The sequence below is a fragment of the Diabrotica undecimpunctata genome, chromosome 3 (genome assembly GCF_040954645.1).
Source record: "Diabrotica undecimpunctata isolate CICGRU chromosome 3, icDiaUnde3, whole genome shotgun sequence".
NCBI classification, from domain to species: Eukaryota; Metazoa; Arthropoda; class Insecta; order Coleoptera; family Chrysomelidae; genus Diabrotica; species Diabrotica undecimpunctata.
Window position 1 is genome coordinate 41,094,059 of NC_092805.1, and position 20,119 is coordinate 41,114,177.

A 20,119-nucleotide genomic window follows, 5' to 3' on the forward strand; every position below is an offset into this window, starting at 1 on the left:
GCAGGTATAATAGGTAAAGATATATTGGCTTATGAACTAGCAACTCAGCAACAACCACTCTTTTGCGTTGTCATTTAAAAATTTATTTTTTATTTTTAGTCCTAACTCTTCACAAGTTACGATTACGTTTATGATCAGCCTGTTTAACTTTGTACATGTTGTACATTTTCTACACATAAAGTGTGGAATCAAGATGTTGCATTTCGTGAGAAGTATAATGAGCTGATTTAGAAGTCCCCTTTTTGCAGTTAGCAGTTCATGTGAGTTTTTGCTGATGGATATCTACGTATGGACTTCGTAGGCCGAACAGTACGAGACATTAGTTAAATATCTTCGCTCTTTATTTCAAAAGAACTTTTTGGCTATTACTGGTCTATGAAAATATTTGAAATGCCGCTTAACCCATTCTTATTCTTTTATTTATTCTTATCTTATTCAGTACTTTGGTTACTGTCCTTATATGTTGTCAAAGATTCAATACTTTTTCTAATCAGTGTGTTGCTGCCAGTAGTACATCTGTATTGAACCTAAGACTTCTGCATGGATTAAAAGAATCTTCCAACGTCAGAGTAAATCGTTTGGATTAAATTATATACTCTTATCTTACTTCTCGACTTGATCGTGTTTGTTAATCTCGGTCTACATTCTACATTCTCTGGATTACCGTCATGTATCTTAAATATATGTGACAATTTACTAGATCCTCTGCGGTTACACATATTTCTATATTATCGAAGGCTTTTTACATGTTTGAATGTTAAGTTTGATGTCTCATGTCCTTAAAACTTTTCTCAGAATCACCCATATACGAATTTACAAGAAGGGTAAGTTCTAGATGAGTAACACTCAATTCAGATTTCGAAACGAATTGGGAACTCGAGAAGCTCATTTTAGAAACATAGATATAGATGTAGATATATGTGCATGTTTTATTGATTATCGAAAAGCATTTGATTTTGACAAGAATCGAACAAGCCAGGAAAACATTTTTTACAAGAAGATGCCTTCGAGGTATATATATATATATATATATATATATATATATATATATATATATATATATATATATATATATATATATATGACAGTTGCTGAGAATCCCATGGATACCCAAAAGTTTATTAACGATGAGGTACTTCGGCGCATGAGCAAACAAAAAGAATTACTAAGAATAATCAAAGAGAGGAAAATACAATGATTGAGACGCCATAACTCATGGCTGAAAGATCTGATTTGACCGCTCATCCGCAGAAATCTTTCGTGCAGCAGTTTGCAAAGCTACAATTGCCATTTAAATCGTCAATTTTAAAAGAAGACGGCGCAATAAGAAGAACGAGCAAGCCGGATTAACAAAGATTTCGGACTTAAGATTAACACTGGTAAAACAAAAATAATGTTCGTAGACAGAGCAAATAATAATCTACATATACATCACATACCCCACGCACATACACCAAGTGGCGAATTTTAAAGTAGAAAACATATTTGTATACTTGGGCTCCCTGATAACCAACAAGGGCGATAGCTCTTTAGAAATCAACCGTAAACTAGCTATTGCCCGAACCGCAACAGATAAATTAAATAAAATATGAAAAGAACGAACTATAACAAGGAATACTAAGCACAGGTTCTTTAATGCACTTATTTTTCCCATTGCGACATACGCGGTTGAAACTGAAAAAAATCGATAGAAGATTGAAGTCTTCGAAATCTGGGTCTACAGAAGAATTCTTCGCGTGTCCTGGATAGAACACAGAACCAAACTGTCAATTCTGGCAGAGCTTCATCTAAAAGACAGGCTAGTAAAAAAAGTAAACCGAGCATACCTAGATTACTTCGGCATAGAAGAACGGGGACCATGGAACTATTGGTAATAGAAGGAAAGCAAGGAATATTTCCAACACGATGGGCAGACCAACTGAAGACTCTGGTGGGAAAATTTGTACATGAAAGCCCATCTGGCATAGGATCGCAGCCAATGTAGACAGCAAGCTAACAATATATTAGAGTGTCACCACGCCCTGACAAGAGCTCAAGGAATGAGGAGGCGATGATGTTCCTTAAACCCCCGGACCTTAATCTTATAAGAAGCAACAGTTTTTTTAGTTTGTTCTGTGTTAATAAATAGTCCATCTTTCTTCGTGAAATGTTATTCTCGATAACTTACTTATTATATAATTCATTTAGTTTCCTTAACGATCAGTTTTATCATCAAATTCATGATCACATGTCAACGGTAAAAATTTGATATCTTTTGATCAGAGAGTCCTATCGACCAAAATCAAAATGCTTTTTAAAGGTGAAGAGTGCAGCTTTTGTATGTAATTTTTATATTTTGCCGCAAATAAGGTCAGTTTTTATAAAGGTGTTAAATAAATGTTGCGTGAGTTTTGCCATTTTTATACGATTCTCACGAGATCAATAAAATTCATCACTGTCATTGACCGGTCACTATCGAGTCTTCATTTTTAGAGCTTAATCTTCGAAACCTATAGCATGACGTTACGGCAACAAATGAGAGGCATTTTAAATGTACCTAAAAAACGGTGAATTTAAACGTTCATATTACAAACAATCTAAAACGTTTCAAAATGCTCCTTTATGATTGACAAGTACGCTTTTCAACTTCAGCTACAAATTCCACCCAATACCGTTTTCGTCTAGGTATTCCCCGTTAGGTGCGATCGTTTGTAATGTGAAAATTTAAAATCTGCGTTTTTTAGGCATATTTCAAATGTGTCATATTTGCTGTCAAAACTTATAATCGAAATTTCATGTCATAGGTTTTAAAGATTAGGCTCTAGCAATGGAAATTCCACTACCACCGGTCAATGGAATTGATCAATTTTATTGATCTCATGAGAATCATAAAAAATGTCAAGAAACACGCTTTTTTTTATTTTTTGATTTTTGTCGCAAAATATATCGAATTTTTACCGTCGAGTTGCTAGAACTTTTATTTATAACTTTTTCTAAGACATACAGATTCATGGAAAATCGATTTTCCCCCGCTACGAGGGCGGCTTTTAGGGGTAAGTCGGGGGTAGCTGTGGTAAACTTTTTTGCTTACTTTTTGTAGTCACAAAATCGATATTCTTGGCAAAATTCAGCTTGTTCGTATAATTTTTAGATGTCAACTCTCTGACGACTGGACTAATAACGTCGCTATTTGATGACATAACGATGCACTAAAATCAACTTCGGAGATATTTTTTATTATATATTAACACCGTAGAAGAAAATATGTTCAAGGATTGTTTTTTATTACGTGCAGATTAACTAACCAAAAAATAAATTATTCTGATTCCGGCCCACATTGGCCGACGTAAATGGTTCATCTCATTTTGATGCCTTATACGTCCCCACAATGGAAAAATTAAACTTAATGACAATAATAGCATCTGCGCTTATGTTATTCTTCCTCTCTATCTAGTTGATTTTTTCCGAGAGAGAATGACCTGGATTGGAGATAGATAAAGCGAAGGATTCGATCCCGAAACCTATCATTACCGACGAAAAGATACCGGGCCGGCGAAGAAGAATCGTGGTCAGAAATCGAAATGAATTTGTCATTGGGTCGTTATTTTTTAAAATGGGCGAGAGCAGATTGAATTTTTTTTCTAATGTATTATTCAGCAGGTATGTTGATGCCGGAACTCCCATTCTCTGATTCTTCACTTATTATTTATTAGGGATAATTACGTTTTTTAATGTCACGCAAATCACAAATTCACCTTAGCGATAAATTATATTAATTTTAATATCCGTTTGCATAGGTATTATAACAACGTTAATAAGAATATTAATAGTTACCGTAAAAAACGTATATGAGACAAAGGGGGGTGGGAGTAGGTGCAAACCAAATATTCGTAAGTTCAACTTTATTTTAAATTTACTACTGATTTTCTGTGAAAAATTGTTTGAAATTTTAATAACGTTTATTTAAACAGTTTTTTTTTAATACGGCTTAAATACAATGTTAGACAGTTGCGCGAACTGTTTCTGTATATTAATTTTAAATAACGAGTAAGTCCTTCCCTTAAATTATTTCCTTATCCTCAAGTCCTACCTCCATGGCCGGCATTTCCTAGTAAGACATTACGATCAGTACATAACTCTAAATCCAATCAAAACAGGGGTTCCAAAGGGTAGTGTTCTGGGATTTGTTCTCTACCTGATATTTATAGCCGATCTAAATACGAGCAACGATATCATGACGCCAACGTACGCAGGCGACGAAGCAATTTTAGCTTCACACCCAAACCCCAATGTTGCTTGCCAGCTACTACAGGCCAATGTTAACAAAATACCATTTTATAAATACCAGTAAACGAGAGCAAGTCATTCCATGTAACATTCACTAATAGAAAAAACACATGCCCACCAGTATCTTTAAATAACCAAGAGTTATAACAAAAAATCATATCAAATAACTGGGTATGCACCTCGACACGGTTAACATGGAGGAAGCATGTATTTATGAAAAGAAATCAACTGGGCTTTAACCCTAGCTGACTTTACTGGTTATTATGTAAATGATTACAAATATCTCTACGTAACAATTTTTTTATTTATTCATTAGAAACGAAAATGTTTCTGTTAATTTGGTAATGTCAAACAGCAGCAAAAAGAAAAATGCGATTACCATTTTTAGCGAAAGTGTATTTAAAATCTTAACAAAGCACCTGTACAGCCATTTGAAAATGATCTATTTTTCTTTCAAATAGGATAAACAAATATAATTGTTAAAAAACTACTTGACCGATGTTGATGCATACTTCACGATGGTGACCATATTTCGCAAATGTAGTAAATACATAAAAACTCACATTATGAAATGTATTTTAAAATTATTTTATTTATTTTAATAACTATAAACAATTTTTTTTTATAAACATTTTTTAATTTAGAAAATCTCATTTTAAAGAGAAAGTATTTTCATTTCAAGACAGTCGTCTGTTGAACGTTTTTATCTAGAATGCGTAGTTTTTTTACAATATTGAAATGAATTAAAAAGTCCCTTTTTTTGCTTAAATGTCATGATGCAGTAAAAGTTTCGATAATTACGAGATAGTCCTTTCTATTCACTTCCCCCGGATATTCCACTTAAAAATAGCACCCAGTAATTGTTCGATTTTTCAAGTGATTTTTCGGCTTCATTTCAGAGATTAATAAACTAGAAACAACTTATAAATTTAATTTAATTTAATTATTTACTTTTTTGAATAAAAAAATCAAAAAAATAGTGTTATTTTTTTATGTAGATAAGTGAGTTAATTGATTTATGCAGTTGTATAATTGTTGTATTTTTGTTAACTATATCCCTAACTTATGCCTAGCAGTTTATATATATATATATATATATATATATATATATATATATATATATATATATATATATATATATATATATATATATATATATATATATATTTGTAATTATATATTTTTTATTTGCTGTTAAATTTTTATTAATATTATTAAAATATCGATTTTTAAATCTGGATTCCTTTGGTTGTTTTCTTTTTCTACTTTTTGGAACATGTGACATTAACTATCAAAATTTGCTTCTTTATCATTATGCATTTTTGTTGCAGTGCGTTAGATAAAATCATTGTTCAAGGATACAAAACGCTGCAGTTAGAATATTTCTTCACTGCTGGAGCTGACGAAGTAAAGGCTTGGACCATTCAGGTAATTATTTATATTTAACTAGTGATTTGGCAAGTTACTGAATTGTTAATATTTTTTTATCATATGACCACACATTTAAGCCCTTTAAAGTTTTAAAAATCCTAATTTTTTTCTTTAAAATTTTTATTTAATTTTATTTAATTTTATTTAATTTTATTTAATTTTATTTAATTTTATTTAATTTTATATAATTTTATTTAATTCTAGTTAATTCTGTTTAACGTTATTTAAATCTATTTACCTTTATTTAATTATATTTAATTTTATTTTTAGCGTTCTTTAATTTTATTTAATTCTTATATTTACCTTTATTTAATTTTGTTGAATTTTATTTAACTTTATTTCATTTTTTTGTTGAATTTTATTCAACTTTATTTAATTTTATTAAATGTCACTTAATTTTATTGAATTTTATTTAATTATCTTTTCTGTCGACCGTCCATTTATGATCAATTTTAACACCCTCAAAATCATTTATTAATGACCCCTATTAATGAATGATTCTCTATTAATGAACTATTTCATTATACTCAACACAACATACATTGCTTGCATAAATTAATTAAAAACTCTGTGATTGGCAGTGAACAGTTGTATAGGCAACCAAACATATACCTATTTATATTACCACTAAAAAGTTTAAAATGAAGTAGCCGCTGTTAGTACTATCTGTCATTGTATGTCATTATTTACTTTATTGTTTAAAATTATGTGTATTTGAAAAATCAAAAGATGGATTGACGAAGAGTTTAATTTAACTCCACCAGAAGTGGCAGAAACTGCAAATGAAATATCTTTAAGTTTACTGCCTGAAAAAAGCAGAGTGTTGTACGAAAAAACATACGCTCAATTTATTGCATGGTGTGACAAGAGAAAAATAATACGATATTCAGAATCTGTATTGTTGACATATTTTTCAAACATTGCCGAAAAAGGACTAATAGCAAGTTTGTGGCCCAAATATTCGATGCTAAAATCAACCTTAAGTTTAAAATCAAACATTGATATATCTAAATATAATAAGTTAATTATGTTTATCTAGAAAAAAAGAACAGGTTATGTACCAAAGAAATCAAAAACAATTGAAAAGAACAAGTCCAGAAATTCATCTCTGATGCTCCTAACGACTTGTTTCTAATGATAAAGGCAAACCAGTTAATTAAGTTTATATATTTAATACTCGTATTTCATAACATTTCATTTTGTAGGTTGCATTGATTTTCGGAGTGGCTGGTACGTTAAGAAAGGACGCACTATTGAAATTAGAAACAAATAACGTTCAAGACTTGGGGTCAAAGTTTCTTGTCACAATAAAAGTATCAAAAAGTCACACAAATAGAATATTTACTTTAAGACCGGCACACACACCACATAAACGATTTTTCATTTTTTATAAAAATAACAAATGTTCCACACAGCCAGTTGGCATAAATACGTTTTCCAAAATTCCTTCCGTTATTGCTAAATTCTTAAAATTAGAGCACCCGCATCTCTACACTGGGTATTGTTTTAGACGTTCCTCTGCCTCAATACTGTATGACAGTGGTGCAGACTTTTCAGCTATTAAAAGACTAGGTGGCTAGAAATCGACTGCTGTAGCAGAAGGTTATATAGATAATTCTATGCAGAATAAACTTGAGACGGCTGAAAAACTCTTAGGACAAAATATCAATAAAAATTGTCAAAGTACTTCCTTCAGCAACACCGCTTCTTCTTCTATCACATAATTTACAGAGGTCCAAGAAGACTTAAATATAAATTTATCAAAATACTATACAGCAGATAATCATTTATCAATACCTTCCTTTAATTTCAGTTATTGTACTATTTCGAATATTAATGTTTACAATAATAAAACTACCACTAAGGAAAATTAAAATTTGAATAAAGTTAATGAAAGCTGAAAAAATTGTGGTTTATCGTTAATTAAATAAAAATTTAAACTAAGATTTCTTTATTTCTGAAAAGTACGGTCGACGGTAAAGTTTTGTAACGAACTCGTGAATTAAAATGGAGATTAACAACCCCAAACATTAACGCGCTCGCTCCGCTCACGCGTTAAAATATCTCAATTGTTAATCGCCCTTATTAATACACTTGTTGGTTAAATAACTATTAACGTTATTTAATTTTATTTAAATATATTTATCTTTATTTAATTTTACGTAATTTTATTTAATTCTGTTTAACGTGATTTAATTTTGTATAATTTTGATTTTATTTTATTTTATTTTGGTAACACTTTGGCGTTTGTTAAACGTCATTTTATTTTTATAATAAGGGATATATGTAAATGTATGTAAATCTTACCTTACAATTACAGTAACCAATATTTTTAACAATTTTGCGAAAAATGTTAATTACTGATGAAGTAGTCAAATTTCCGAGTAAGGATATTCTGAAATCGAAACGTCAAATAAGCTTATTTAAAAGTAAAATTTTGGCTTACAATTGCATTAAGATGTCGCAAGAAAATAGCTTCTGAACAATAATATTTCCAGATAAACAATGTCCATCATGACTTATATTTGTTAATATTAGACACAACGGTTACGAGACTTCGAAGAAAGCAAGTGTTTCATCATCCACAGTTTATTCATACATTTACTTTAGAACCCAACCGAGTATCTGCATCAGAATTTCTTGCTACTTCATAAATCTTTCTTAAACAATTATTTGTGTTTCTAAACTAGTATAAATTCATAAGTAATGCTCTTAAAATAATAGAACAATAAAGTTTTTCTTTTCTTTAGTTTCATTGTTAAATTAATAAAATCTTAACCTTTTATTAGACATATACATTCATCATTACTATAAAATACGCGGCTGATATCCTTCTATTATAATATCTAACATCACAATGAATCATAATCTCAATTACCCGGTTAAAATACCGACCGACTTTCCACTTTTCACTCGGGTCGTCTTTCATCATCTCAAAAATGGAAAGTTCACCATTTCCATCCAACAGCGGGAGTATCCTTATTAGAATATTCGTTGAATGGTGGCGTTCCGCTCCGCGAAATTGCTACAAATGAAAATAAAGGTCCCATTTAACTGCCAATGCGAAAGTAAATAAATTACCCATGCTCTGAAATTGTCTCTGGACTGAATTTGCATAAGAATAACCTCTCTTCTGCCAGCCGGAAAAATACGGAATGACGGAAAACGACAAGAACACGCTCAAATTTTCGAATAATTTCACGTGAATGGGCTCGAAAAGTAGACGGAATGGTGATGAATTTTGTATAGGGGGCTTTCGTTCTGAATATATCATCTTCGGTATGTCGACGAAAACTAAGTTGAGTTTTATTGGAAACCAAAAGTACACAGTGTTTTTCTAAAGTATACTCAATTTGATCTGTTTTCTTCTAACAAAGGGAAAAAAAAATAAATTAGATCAACATTTTATAATAGTATGCAAATTCTGTTCGATATTTAATTGTAAGTAATTATACCATCTTTTCCTTGCCTGACAATATTCATTCACCGATTGGTAATTGAATTAGTGTTATTTATGTTATTATATTTTTTGTCATTTTACTGCCCTGGTCATTTCATTAATCTTTAAGTCTTATCACCCACCCATTTTTATTTTTCACGTTATAAATTATATTTCCATTTCCCCTTCTTATCAAATTGTGGTTATTTGTGATATTCTTATTCTTAAAATAATTATTATCTTACTTACTCTTTATATTTGTATTGTGAATGTCGATATTTCAGTTGGTCTACGGTCACGGTCGATCTACATTCTTCTTTGTATTTTTGTACCTTACCCGGTCTTTCTTACATTTTCAAGTTTAAAGAGGTGTTCGGCAGGGCCGTGATGCTTGTTTAAACCAACTACCGTTCCTCCTTTCATTTGCCTACAGTTGTAAGATAAAATACAGGTTGCCTTGAAGAATGTAAGCCAGTTAGTAAATTTTTCGACATTTTATGGTTATTAGTTCCCAACAAGTGTTAGAACTTTGTAGGACTTCTTTATTTGATCGTCTTTCCACCCATAATATCCGTAGTATTCCTATATGAATACACATCTCTAAGGCGACCGTTAGACCTACAATAACATTGTACAATAATACGAACTGCGCAATGTTTTCTTGTTTAAACGAATATTGCACAGTTTATAAGGAGCTCAAAGGAATATTGCGCAATATAATTGATCGTCTAGGGGACGCCTAGGCATCTAGCTGATTTATATTGGTACTGTCAGAGTCGGGTTTTCCATGCCGTATAAGAGCGTTGTCGATTTGGAACATTTTACCATCCGTTGTAGTAGCTTTAAATTGATATTATCATTGCAAAAGATGGATTTTATCTGAATGAAAATTATTTCAATTCTATGTCCACTTTCCATATGCTCCGTGATAGAACTTATTATAGTCTAAACTCAATTTTTCTTCTCACTTCGCTGGCACAATTGAGCATATCATCGAAGTCTTGATCAAACAGGAGACATGGAAAAATTACTGCTCAGAACCGTACAAAGACATTTTAAAAGATCAGTCTCAGAACACAAGAAACATGCAATCAGATAGACAGAACCAATAATCTTAGGAGCAGAAGTAAAAAAGGCTCTCAACCAACTAAGAAACAAAAAATCCCCAAGAATCGATAATGTAATACTGGATATGTGCAAAATGATATGGATCACATGTGAATCGCCTGATAAACGGTTCGAATCAACCTTTATCCATATCCATAAAAAAGGATCACTAATCGTATGCAGTAATTACAGAACTATTGCCCTTATTCCTTATGCAAGAAAAACCATGCTACATATAATCAATGAACAGCTCAAGAACTTTCTGTCAGAGATAGCCGAAGAACAATGCGAATTCGTACCAGGAAAAGGAACGCGGGAGCAGATACTGAACACCAAACAGATAATAGAAAAAGCGAGAGAACACAACATACCAATGCTGCTCTGTTTCGTAGATTACACAAAGGCTTTCGATTTAGTAAAATGGGATCCCCTCTGGAGTATAATGGAAAATATGGGAGTACCTAACCAGCTAGTTAACCTAATAAGACATCTGTATAATAAAAACTCAACCAAAGGAAAGTACGCGGCGTATATTCAGATGCGTTCAAAACAAAGAAAGGAACTACATAGGGCTGCATACTATCACCATTATTATACAACATATATTCTGAATATACAATGAGAAAGGTACTAGACGAATGGGATGGAGGAATCACTATAGGAGGCAGAAAAATCAGCAGCAAGTGAAGGAAAAGCTGCTGAAACATGGACTCCCAAAAAAATCGATAGGAGTAAGATCGAAGCCTTCGAAATGTGGGTCTGTAGAAGAATTCTACGCCTGTCCTGCAGAGAACATAGAACCAACTAGTCAATTCTGGAAGAGCTTCATATAAAAGATAGGCTATTAAAAAAGTAAACCGATCATACCTAATTTACTTCAGACACATCGCTAGAAGAACGGAGACCATCTATCTGTTTGTAGTAGAAGGAAAGGTAGAAGGCCAAAGACCAAGTCAAATATCTGTAACATAATGGGCAGACCAAATGAAGTCTCTGGTGGGAAAATCTCTACATGAGGCCGTCCATATGGCACGGGAATGAGGAGGAAGATATGTTAACTAGAAGTCCTCCTTCTAAATAAGCGTCTTAAACTTTTTAAAATGTGTGTGCTTTTCGGCATACGCAACAAAACTAAACTCTGATACAGTAACTGATAATTGTTTATTAAACATGGGGAAAGTTAAAAATAATCCGCATTATCCCATCAATTTCTAATTTATATAAGTTTTAATATGTGAAACAAATGTTTTTATACTTAGTTGTAAGTCGCATTTTGCAGGTGTACAAGAATCACTAATAATGGTCTGATAAGACTGAAAATATTTTGATGTTAACTAATATTTTTGAATTAAATGTAATATATTTAATATAAGTATTAATAAAGTGTAATAAAATATTATTTGTATGTAATAAAATACTGAAGAACCCTGAAAATAAAAACGGAATAAGTATCAAGATTAAGAAAGAAATAGAAAGGCTAGAGAACTTGGTACAGACGGACGTTGAAGTAACATGGACTGCTCTAAAAACGAAAATAACAAAGATACAGGAACACGACATCGGGTTCACGAAAAATAACAGAAAACAAGAATGGATCATGCAAGAGATCATGGACCTCATTGACGTAAGACGAAAACATAAAACAAATCCAGTAGGATACAAACGACAAATACATTCGTAAAATTACCAAAAAAATCCAATGCCATACACTGCGATGACTATCGAATATTAAGCATGATGTCTCATGTCTCATCACAAATACCTCTACACTTTTCATGGTATAAGAGTTTTATTTATATTCCCTAGTGTAGTATTGAACAAAATATTTCAACATGGGAATGTTTAGTTGGTTGAGTAGGTACTTTTCTACAGCAATAAAAAATTTTCCTCCCAAATTAAACTGTTCTTTAAACGTTTATTATACTGAATTTTCCTAAAAGACGTTGTGCGCCCTCTTTTAATTTTAATTTAACTTACAGAAAGGAACTAAAGCGCCTCAGGCTGCAGGTCGCATTCATACGGACTTCGAGAAAGGATTCATCATGGCCGAAGTAATGAAGTTCCAGGATTTCAAAGAAGAGGGCTCAGAAGCAGCATGCAAAGCTGCAGGTAATTTTTTTACTTTTTTGTTTTGTTAAAGGATTTATATTCAGAGTAACTCATAAAAATGTACCAAATTATAACTGTATATTCAGAAATAAATAATTCGCTCTGAGGTAGATACAAGGTGTTAAATTTGCAAAACTAAAATTATTTCTGTTCATAAATCAGCCGTTTTTTTTTAGATATGTCTTCAAATCGGCCTATCCCTCATAAGATAAATAAGTTTAAATCTTATATTTTGTGGTACACTTTTCTGTGTCGTTAATTATAATAAATGGTTTTTTTAAACATAAATAGTAATTTACAATTAACAAGCTACCAATTTACAGTAAACAAATTATTATGAAATGTAGATATAATTTTGTATAGTTCGATAAAATAATATTGAACTTATTTTGAAGAATAGTTTTTTAATATTTTAGTTTTATTGTAATAATAATTTCAAAATCGAATTTACATACTTAGTCTTCTGATAAAACAGATAAATATTTACCAATGGACAGTTCCTACTCGAAATTAGTGAACATTCGTTTTTATGCCACAGCAATTGGTTGGTTTAACCCTTTAACGCGCGGAATTTTTTTTTATTTTGTCTATTATGATCGATTTGATAACTTGGGATACCTTTGGAAACACTTAAAAATTATTTAAAAAAATTATTCTTGATTTAGTTATGTTTTAAGGGGTGGTCCGATTAGGAACCACTGACCGTTTATGTACTTAAAGTGAAAGAAATGTTGGATGGTATCAATAAAGTACCACTTATTTTAAAAACAAAATATATTTATTTTTTATGAAATGCTTCGAAACATGATAAACATAGTCCTACACTACATTGTTTCCATTCAATTTTTGTTGTCTTTACATTTTTTTTAGTGCTACACAAAGCACATCTCCGTTTTGTTCCTGGTGTTGGCATATGCTTACCTACATCATATTTTCGAGTTAGGTTTAGTACAAATAATTTGCGCCCGTCGATTTTATTTATTTTATCTTTACCATAATTTGGCAAAGGACTTTTTATTTTGCGCCCCATACAGTCTCCTATTAATTCATTGGCTAATATGTTGCGAAATGATAGATGGGTCATTGGTTTTGCATTGTTGTTATTTTGAAGAACATTGCATCGATACAAAATATATGTTGAGGGGGAGCCTTGTAACTGGCTCCCTACATAAGAGGGTTGGAAATCTTTTGATTTCAAGCCTTACTTCAAAGGACTTGTGAGTGGATGTATCTCCATAGGTTTGGTTCTTCAGTGACCGTTGAAGGATAAGGATTGTTAATGTGAGCAAATATAGCTCCAGAGAAATAAAAGCACTTTAAGTTTATCGACTTATAATTAAATATTTTTAGAGTAGAGTGGCCCAATACGGCCGTAGCTGACTGTACAATATCAAATAATTCTTTCTTTATCACACGTAAAAGAGAAAACCGTATTTATGAGAAAAATGCCCGATTTCGGCGTAGAGAAATATTTTATACATGAATTGAGAGTGTTCTAAAATGCACATGCCTCAAGGGCGGTGTGTGAGAACGAACTGATAAAATACTACTTGATGCGTAAAAGTGAACATTACCCCTCTTTTATTTAGGTGTGAAAACTATTTAAGAGGTTGTGGCGCCAATGAGTCGGGTGTCCCGAGCAAACTTGATAAATTGACTATTTTACTTATTCTACACTAAGAAAAGTCTAAAACATTACATTTTTTTTTTATATTTTAAAAACAATATGTTTATTTCTGGAACATATGTATTTACAATAGCAGCATCAAAATGAAAATAGAAGAGCTTCATCCACCATCGACGTCTTTTCCATTGAATTGAATAAGTAGACATATACTGGTCGAACCTGTCTACACCTCCCATGTGAATGTTATAGTCATGTACTACTTGAGAACAAGGAATTTTTTCTTTCTCACCTTTAATATTTGTTCGTTCGACTGTAGTTTTTGATGAGGGATCGTGAATTACTAGCAAGTAGTACAGCTTTTTGGCCGCGATCTTTCCATTTGCAAATGGATAAATCATCATTTGTGCAATAATCGTACTCTCCCCTTTTGAGAGATTTATCAGCTACTAGATGTTGTTTGGGATAGTGCTTTTTATTTTGACGCAAGGTTCCACAAGCAAAAGTATCCGTTTCTAGCAATTTATGCAACAAAGGAAAACTATTAAAAAAATTATCAAAATACAAGCAGTAACCTTTACCCTGAAACGGTTGTGACATTTGCAGAATAGTTCTATCACCAAGACCCCACTTATTATTGGTAATAGGTTCCTTACCTTCATAAATTTTAAATCCTAAATTATACCCTGTTACGGAACAAGACCTTACCCATATTTTAAAACCTCGCTTGTCACACTCACATTCACAAGTGGTAACTTGTTACCTGGCACTACCTGTTAAATAACAAACGAGGCACTGACGACCGAAAATCAGTGGAATAACTAGAATTGAGAAAAAGAAACACCACCTAAGGGAAGCAGACCACAACAAAAAATCCCTGGTCCTTCAGGTTGGCGTTTGGGAGTTGGGCTAACAAGTTCATTCCGTAAAATACTCTTATTGCGAAAGACCTACAAATATGGAATAGTTGGATTCACAAATATGACCCGGTGAGGACACGGATTACGAAAGAATAATCATCTAGTTTTAGCCACTTGGAATGTACCCAGTGTGGCTCAGAAAACAGCATTAAGAATAATAAAACATTAATTGAAGTATAACATAAAAATTGTTGCAGTTTAGGAGAACAGATGGAACGGAAATTGCATACTTTATTCAATATACAACGAAGACAGAGGAGTGGATTTTATTGATAATCAACATCTCACAAATTAAACCATATTCCATAGGATATGTACCTGTATACCTGTTACCCATATTTTAAAACCTCGCTTGATAGGTTTTTGGGACATGTATTGTTTCATGGACGTGCGCCCTTTGAATCCGACCATACTTTCATCAATTACAATATGACGAAAAGGCTTAAAAGAATTTAAAAATAAGTTGTTAAGAATATTAGTCAGTGGACGAATTTTGTACAGTTTATTAAAAAAGGGACTGTCACGTGGAGCCATGTTTTCATTGTCATTCAAGTGTAAATATCTAGGAATGTGTAGAAATCTCTTTTGTTTCATGACTTTACTAATCCGGTTTACGTGAAAATTCGCTTCTGTTGACCAGTATAATCTTACACCAAGTAATTGATGGAATCCCATGATTATCAAAATGCCCAAAAACGCCTTTAGCTCATCTGTATTCAAATCTAAATTTACTCCTTTTTGATTTGCGTACTTATTCGATTCTCTGATAATATTATCTAATACAGTTTCATTTAAAAAATTACAAGAATATTGAATAGGTTTTTCTAAATTTTCTCGTACAATGCGTAATGTGTTTTCGTTAAAATTAAAACTATTATAGCCTACCGGATGTTTTGCTATTTTCGACCACACAAATTCACCGTTTTCATTATCCGATCCACCTTCATCATTTTGTTCGTCTTCTCCATCCTCTCCTCCATTTTGCTGGTCAAACTCGCTTTCCTCAATTTTCTGCTCACTCGTAATGCTCCTGTCATTAATTTTTCTAATTCAGATGCAGTATCAGAAACGTAGTCCGGATCCTCGACAGAATCATACCGAGTCATAAATTATTTTCGACGTGTTTAGTCTTTTAGACAGTCTTTGCATAAATGATATTCCTCTTGACGTTGAAGCACCATCGATTGAAAACGATGTAGGCAAAACATCTTCTGCGTCACTGTCTCCACCAAAATCTGAATTATATGCTAAATTTATGTGTCCTTCGTTGTTTTCAAGAAACATATTTTCAATCTCATCTGACCCTAAGTTTTCTAACTCCCTAAAGGACCACTGTTTTCTAGCCATTCTAACTGAAACAATTACGAATTAATAGTACCGCAATATACTAGACTAGTGTCACTTATCGAAGAATTATCGATAAATATTATGTCGCTTTTACCATCATACTTTGTGTGTAAAGAAGTAAAATGAACTTTCTTCCGTAAATGTTCGTACCCAACAGCTTGAAACATGAAAATAATACTATTGCCCCAAGTCACATTTAGCATGTAAGATCATGTAACGTACTTTAAAAAAATACTTACAATTGAGACCAACATAATGTAGGTATGCTTTTATAAATTCATTAACAGACTTTCAGGGCAATAAAATAAAATTCTCTAATATTCTCCATTCAAACTTGACTTGGTAGAATAAAAATTTTATAATATTTATTTAGATGAAGAATCAAAATAATTACATAAGATGTAATTTTCATTCCAATAAATTGTGGCTTAACTCCATATAAACATAATATTTGACTAAATAAGATTTTTACACAGTGTATTGTTGTGAATTTATTTAACTGCTATGTCTTTATTTAATTTATTATATTGTTCTTATTTTAATTTATTAAAAAGCACGATAATTTATATCAGTTTATTTAATCACTAATAATACATAATTTATTTTATACGAACGCTACAATTAAAATCGCGGGCGCGGGTCTTCAGATATTAACTAACTGTTCCCTTCATGAAAGCTCCGTTATTATATCAAAATACAGCCGGTCGAGAATTCAGCCTGATTATACTAGAAGGTCAATCCGGGTCATCGTTTCGACCGTTTTCTGGAAGGTTCCGTTCAGGTAGATTTCTGCCAGCTAATCTAAGGGTCTCGTAAAATCTAAAACATATAAGTGAATAAACAAGATGTTTACAGGTTTTTAATATGACTCATATTTTTACGTAACAGTACTTTAAGCACATACACTACACATAAAAGCTTTTATGTCCTGTCGTATGAATGGGGTTTATATGAGTGGAGAAATAAACCTAATGGTGGATAAATATAAATATCCACCATTAGGTTTATTTTAGCTATTAATAATTAGCGCTAGGAATTTTCGTTTTGTATGTTAGCAAAAATGATTCTCAAAAATTTCCTAAGCTTAATGAATCGACTACAGCCATACATAATAAATAAACAAAACGATGGTATTTTGACAGTATTCTAACAATTTTCAATATTTTTAGGTAAATACCGCCAACAAGGAAGAAACTACGTGGTCGAGGATGGTGATATAATCTTCTTCAAATTCAATGCTGGAGCAGGTCTGCAGGCCAAGAAGAAATGATTAACACTTTCCGTTACTGTTTGTGTTATGGTTTATTTATACATCAATATGATCTTTTTCTATGCAAGCATTAGTTGTTGAAAAATATCTTTACACTTTTGTTATATGACGCTGTTTTTTATTGCCATTAAATTAAATTTTGCATAGATATACCAGCCTTTTAAACTTATAACATTGTCTTAAATAAATAACTTTAAATATTATCCTAGCATTTGTAAAAGAAATTATAAATTCCCTCTTAAATCAAATTTATCAAAAATTGCCCTAAGCTATCCGTTTAATGCTTGAAAGTGTAATAAAGATAAAGTATTTATCACCATGGAGCACCACAAACTCAGCTTGAAATAAGTCGTTTTCTCTACCTATGCTGGTTATGTGGTAGTGGTGGTGATTTTTAAATCACACCTTGATCAATGACCGTAATTTTAAATAGTGACTGTGATCACCGTTCTTTTATGTACAATAACAGGTAGTCATAGTAATCGTAAACTAAACAACATGATCGAACTAGATGGTCTGACATAATAATAAATTTACAATGCCGACAATAAAGTGAAAAGTGATCTATTAAATCACTATAAAAGCTTCTTGACAATTCTTCCTCTTTAAATACAACTAAAAATTAACTCTAGTATTTCACTTAATTTTTTTTTATGAACTTTCATAAAATATATTCAATACCTTTAATGGCATTATTTTAAATTTATTATTTTAAAAAGTGCCGTTCCTAAAATCCACCTTTGTTAAATTACCAGATGTTAAAAGTTTAGTATATATCTACATAATCAAACTGCTTCTCAGTTAGGTCATCGATTGGATTGTTCATAGTGTCAGCTGAACAACTCGTTTTCTTTCCATAAAATGTTTTCACACCCATAATCCCAAACTAAAAAGAAAAACCTCAATTAGCAACATATACAGCCAAGCTCCATTTTTGGAACATACAAAGCTAGAGGTTATTCGGTATATTCAATTTGAGGTTAAGCATTTAGATAATACAGATATACTGTATAGGCATATAATATTACTTAAACTTAACCCGATCGCAATATTTCACAACAGAAGATAATCAAGCTAGAAGAGAAGTATGCCTTCCTTGAAATTTTGATATGAATCACACAACACAAGTCACTTATACGAAACCTGGTAGTCTGATTTAGTGATGATTTAGTCCCCGTGACCGTAGCGTTCACCGTGAATATTATAATATTTATTATATAAACAAGTTTTGTGAGACGATGACGAAATTAGTAACTGATATATCTGGTCAGTGATCACGGTTACCGAAGTTAGCAAGGAACGGTAGTTATGTGATTTCTAAATCACCGGTAGTGAAATTTCGTCCCATTACTATTTATGTGGACATACATTATCATGTCTCGTTATAATGAGGTTCCACGGCTCTTCCATGTGTGTCGTGGCCAGTCGAAGTCGACTGGCTTTAGGATTGGGTTAATATGGTTGGCTACTTCGGGTGAAACACTTACAAGTCTACAGGTTGCATCATCTGGAGGTGACATTGAAGGTATATGATGTCACTGTAATTTATTAGGTCGCTCAGTGGTCACCAAACTTTGGGATAATATTTAAAAGGTTAAGGCTTTGTTCGTCAAACCTTAAAGCCAATTTCTCATTATTTAAGAACATTCAGTTGGAATAAAGATCGTCTACATTATTCCAATTCTTTAATTCCTTTGAAGTATTATCAACATCATTGCGACAATGCTTTCAAGAAGAGAACAGTTAAGAATGTACTTAACTGTTAGTGTTACTGTCAGTTAGTGTATTTGTCATGTTCTGCATGCTTTTTTTGTATAATATACACATTTTAGAGAAACAAGAAATACACAGGCTCGAAGTGGATACAAACTGCCTACAATAGAGAGACGTGGAAGAAGAAAGAGGAGGCCTATGTCCAAAATTGGACAGCAAGGGCTGTATAGATAGATAGACTCATTTTAGGGAAGCAATGGGTAGGAAGCTACCCGAATAGCCTTTTCTTCTTAAATGTCACACTCACATTCACAAGTGGTAACTTGTTACCTGGCACTACCTGTTAAATAACAAACGAGGCACTGACGACCGAAAATCAGTGGAATAACTAGAATTGAGAAAAAGGAACACCACCTAGGGGAAGCAGACCACAACAAAAAATCCCTGGTCCTTCAGGTTGGCGTTTGGGAGTTGGGCTAACAAGTTCATTCCGTAAAATACTCTTATTGCGAAAGACCTACAAATATGGAATAGTTGGATTCACAAATATGACCCGGTGAGGACACGGATTACGAAAGAATAATCATCTAGTTTTAGCCACTTGGAATGTACCCACTGTGGCTCAGAAAACAGCATTAAGAATAATAAAACATTAATTGAAGTATAACATAAAAATTGTTGCAGTTTAGGAGAACAGATGGAACGGAAATTGCATACTTTATTCAATATACAACGAAGACAGAGGAGTGGATTTTATTGATAATCAACATCTCACAAATTAAACCATTATCCATAGGATATGTACATTAATTAATGTCCATTTGCCAACAGCAGATGACAGTGAAGACATCAATCCAACATCATTTCCAACAAATGAGACTTATAAATTTTAT

The 20,119-nt window shown here is 32.2% G+C and overlaps 1 protein-coding gene across 1 annotated transcript in view; it reads left to right on the plus strand.

The window, feature by feature from the left end:
* The window catches only part of LOC140436728 (obg-like ATPase 1), a 180,326-nt gene extending 162,610 nt beyond the window's left edge, over positions 1–17,716 (plus strand). The window contains exons 9-11 of the mRNA XM_072525783.1: positions 5,598–5,694; positions 12,223–12,352; positions 17,413–17,716. Coding sequence (XP_072381884.1) covers positions 5,598–5,694; positions 12,223–12,352; positions 17,413–17,513 — 328 coding nt within the window. The 3' untranslated portion in view covers positions 17,514–17,716. The remainder of the gene's footprint in view (positions 1–5,597; positions 5,695–12,222; positions 12,353–17,412) is intronic.
* Positions 17,717–20,119: the final 2,403 nt, after the last annotated feature.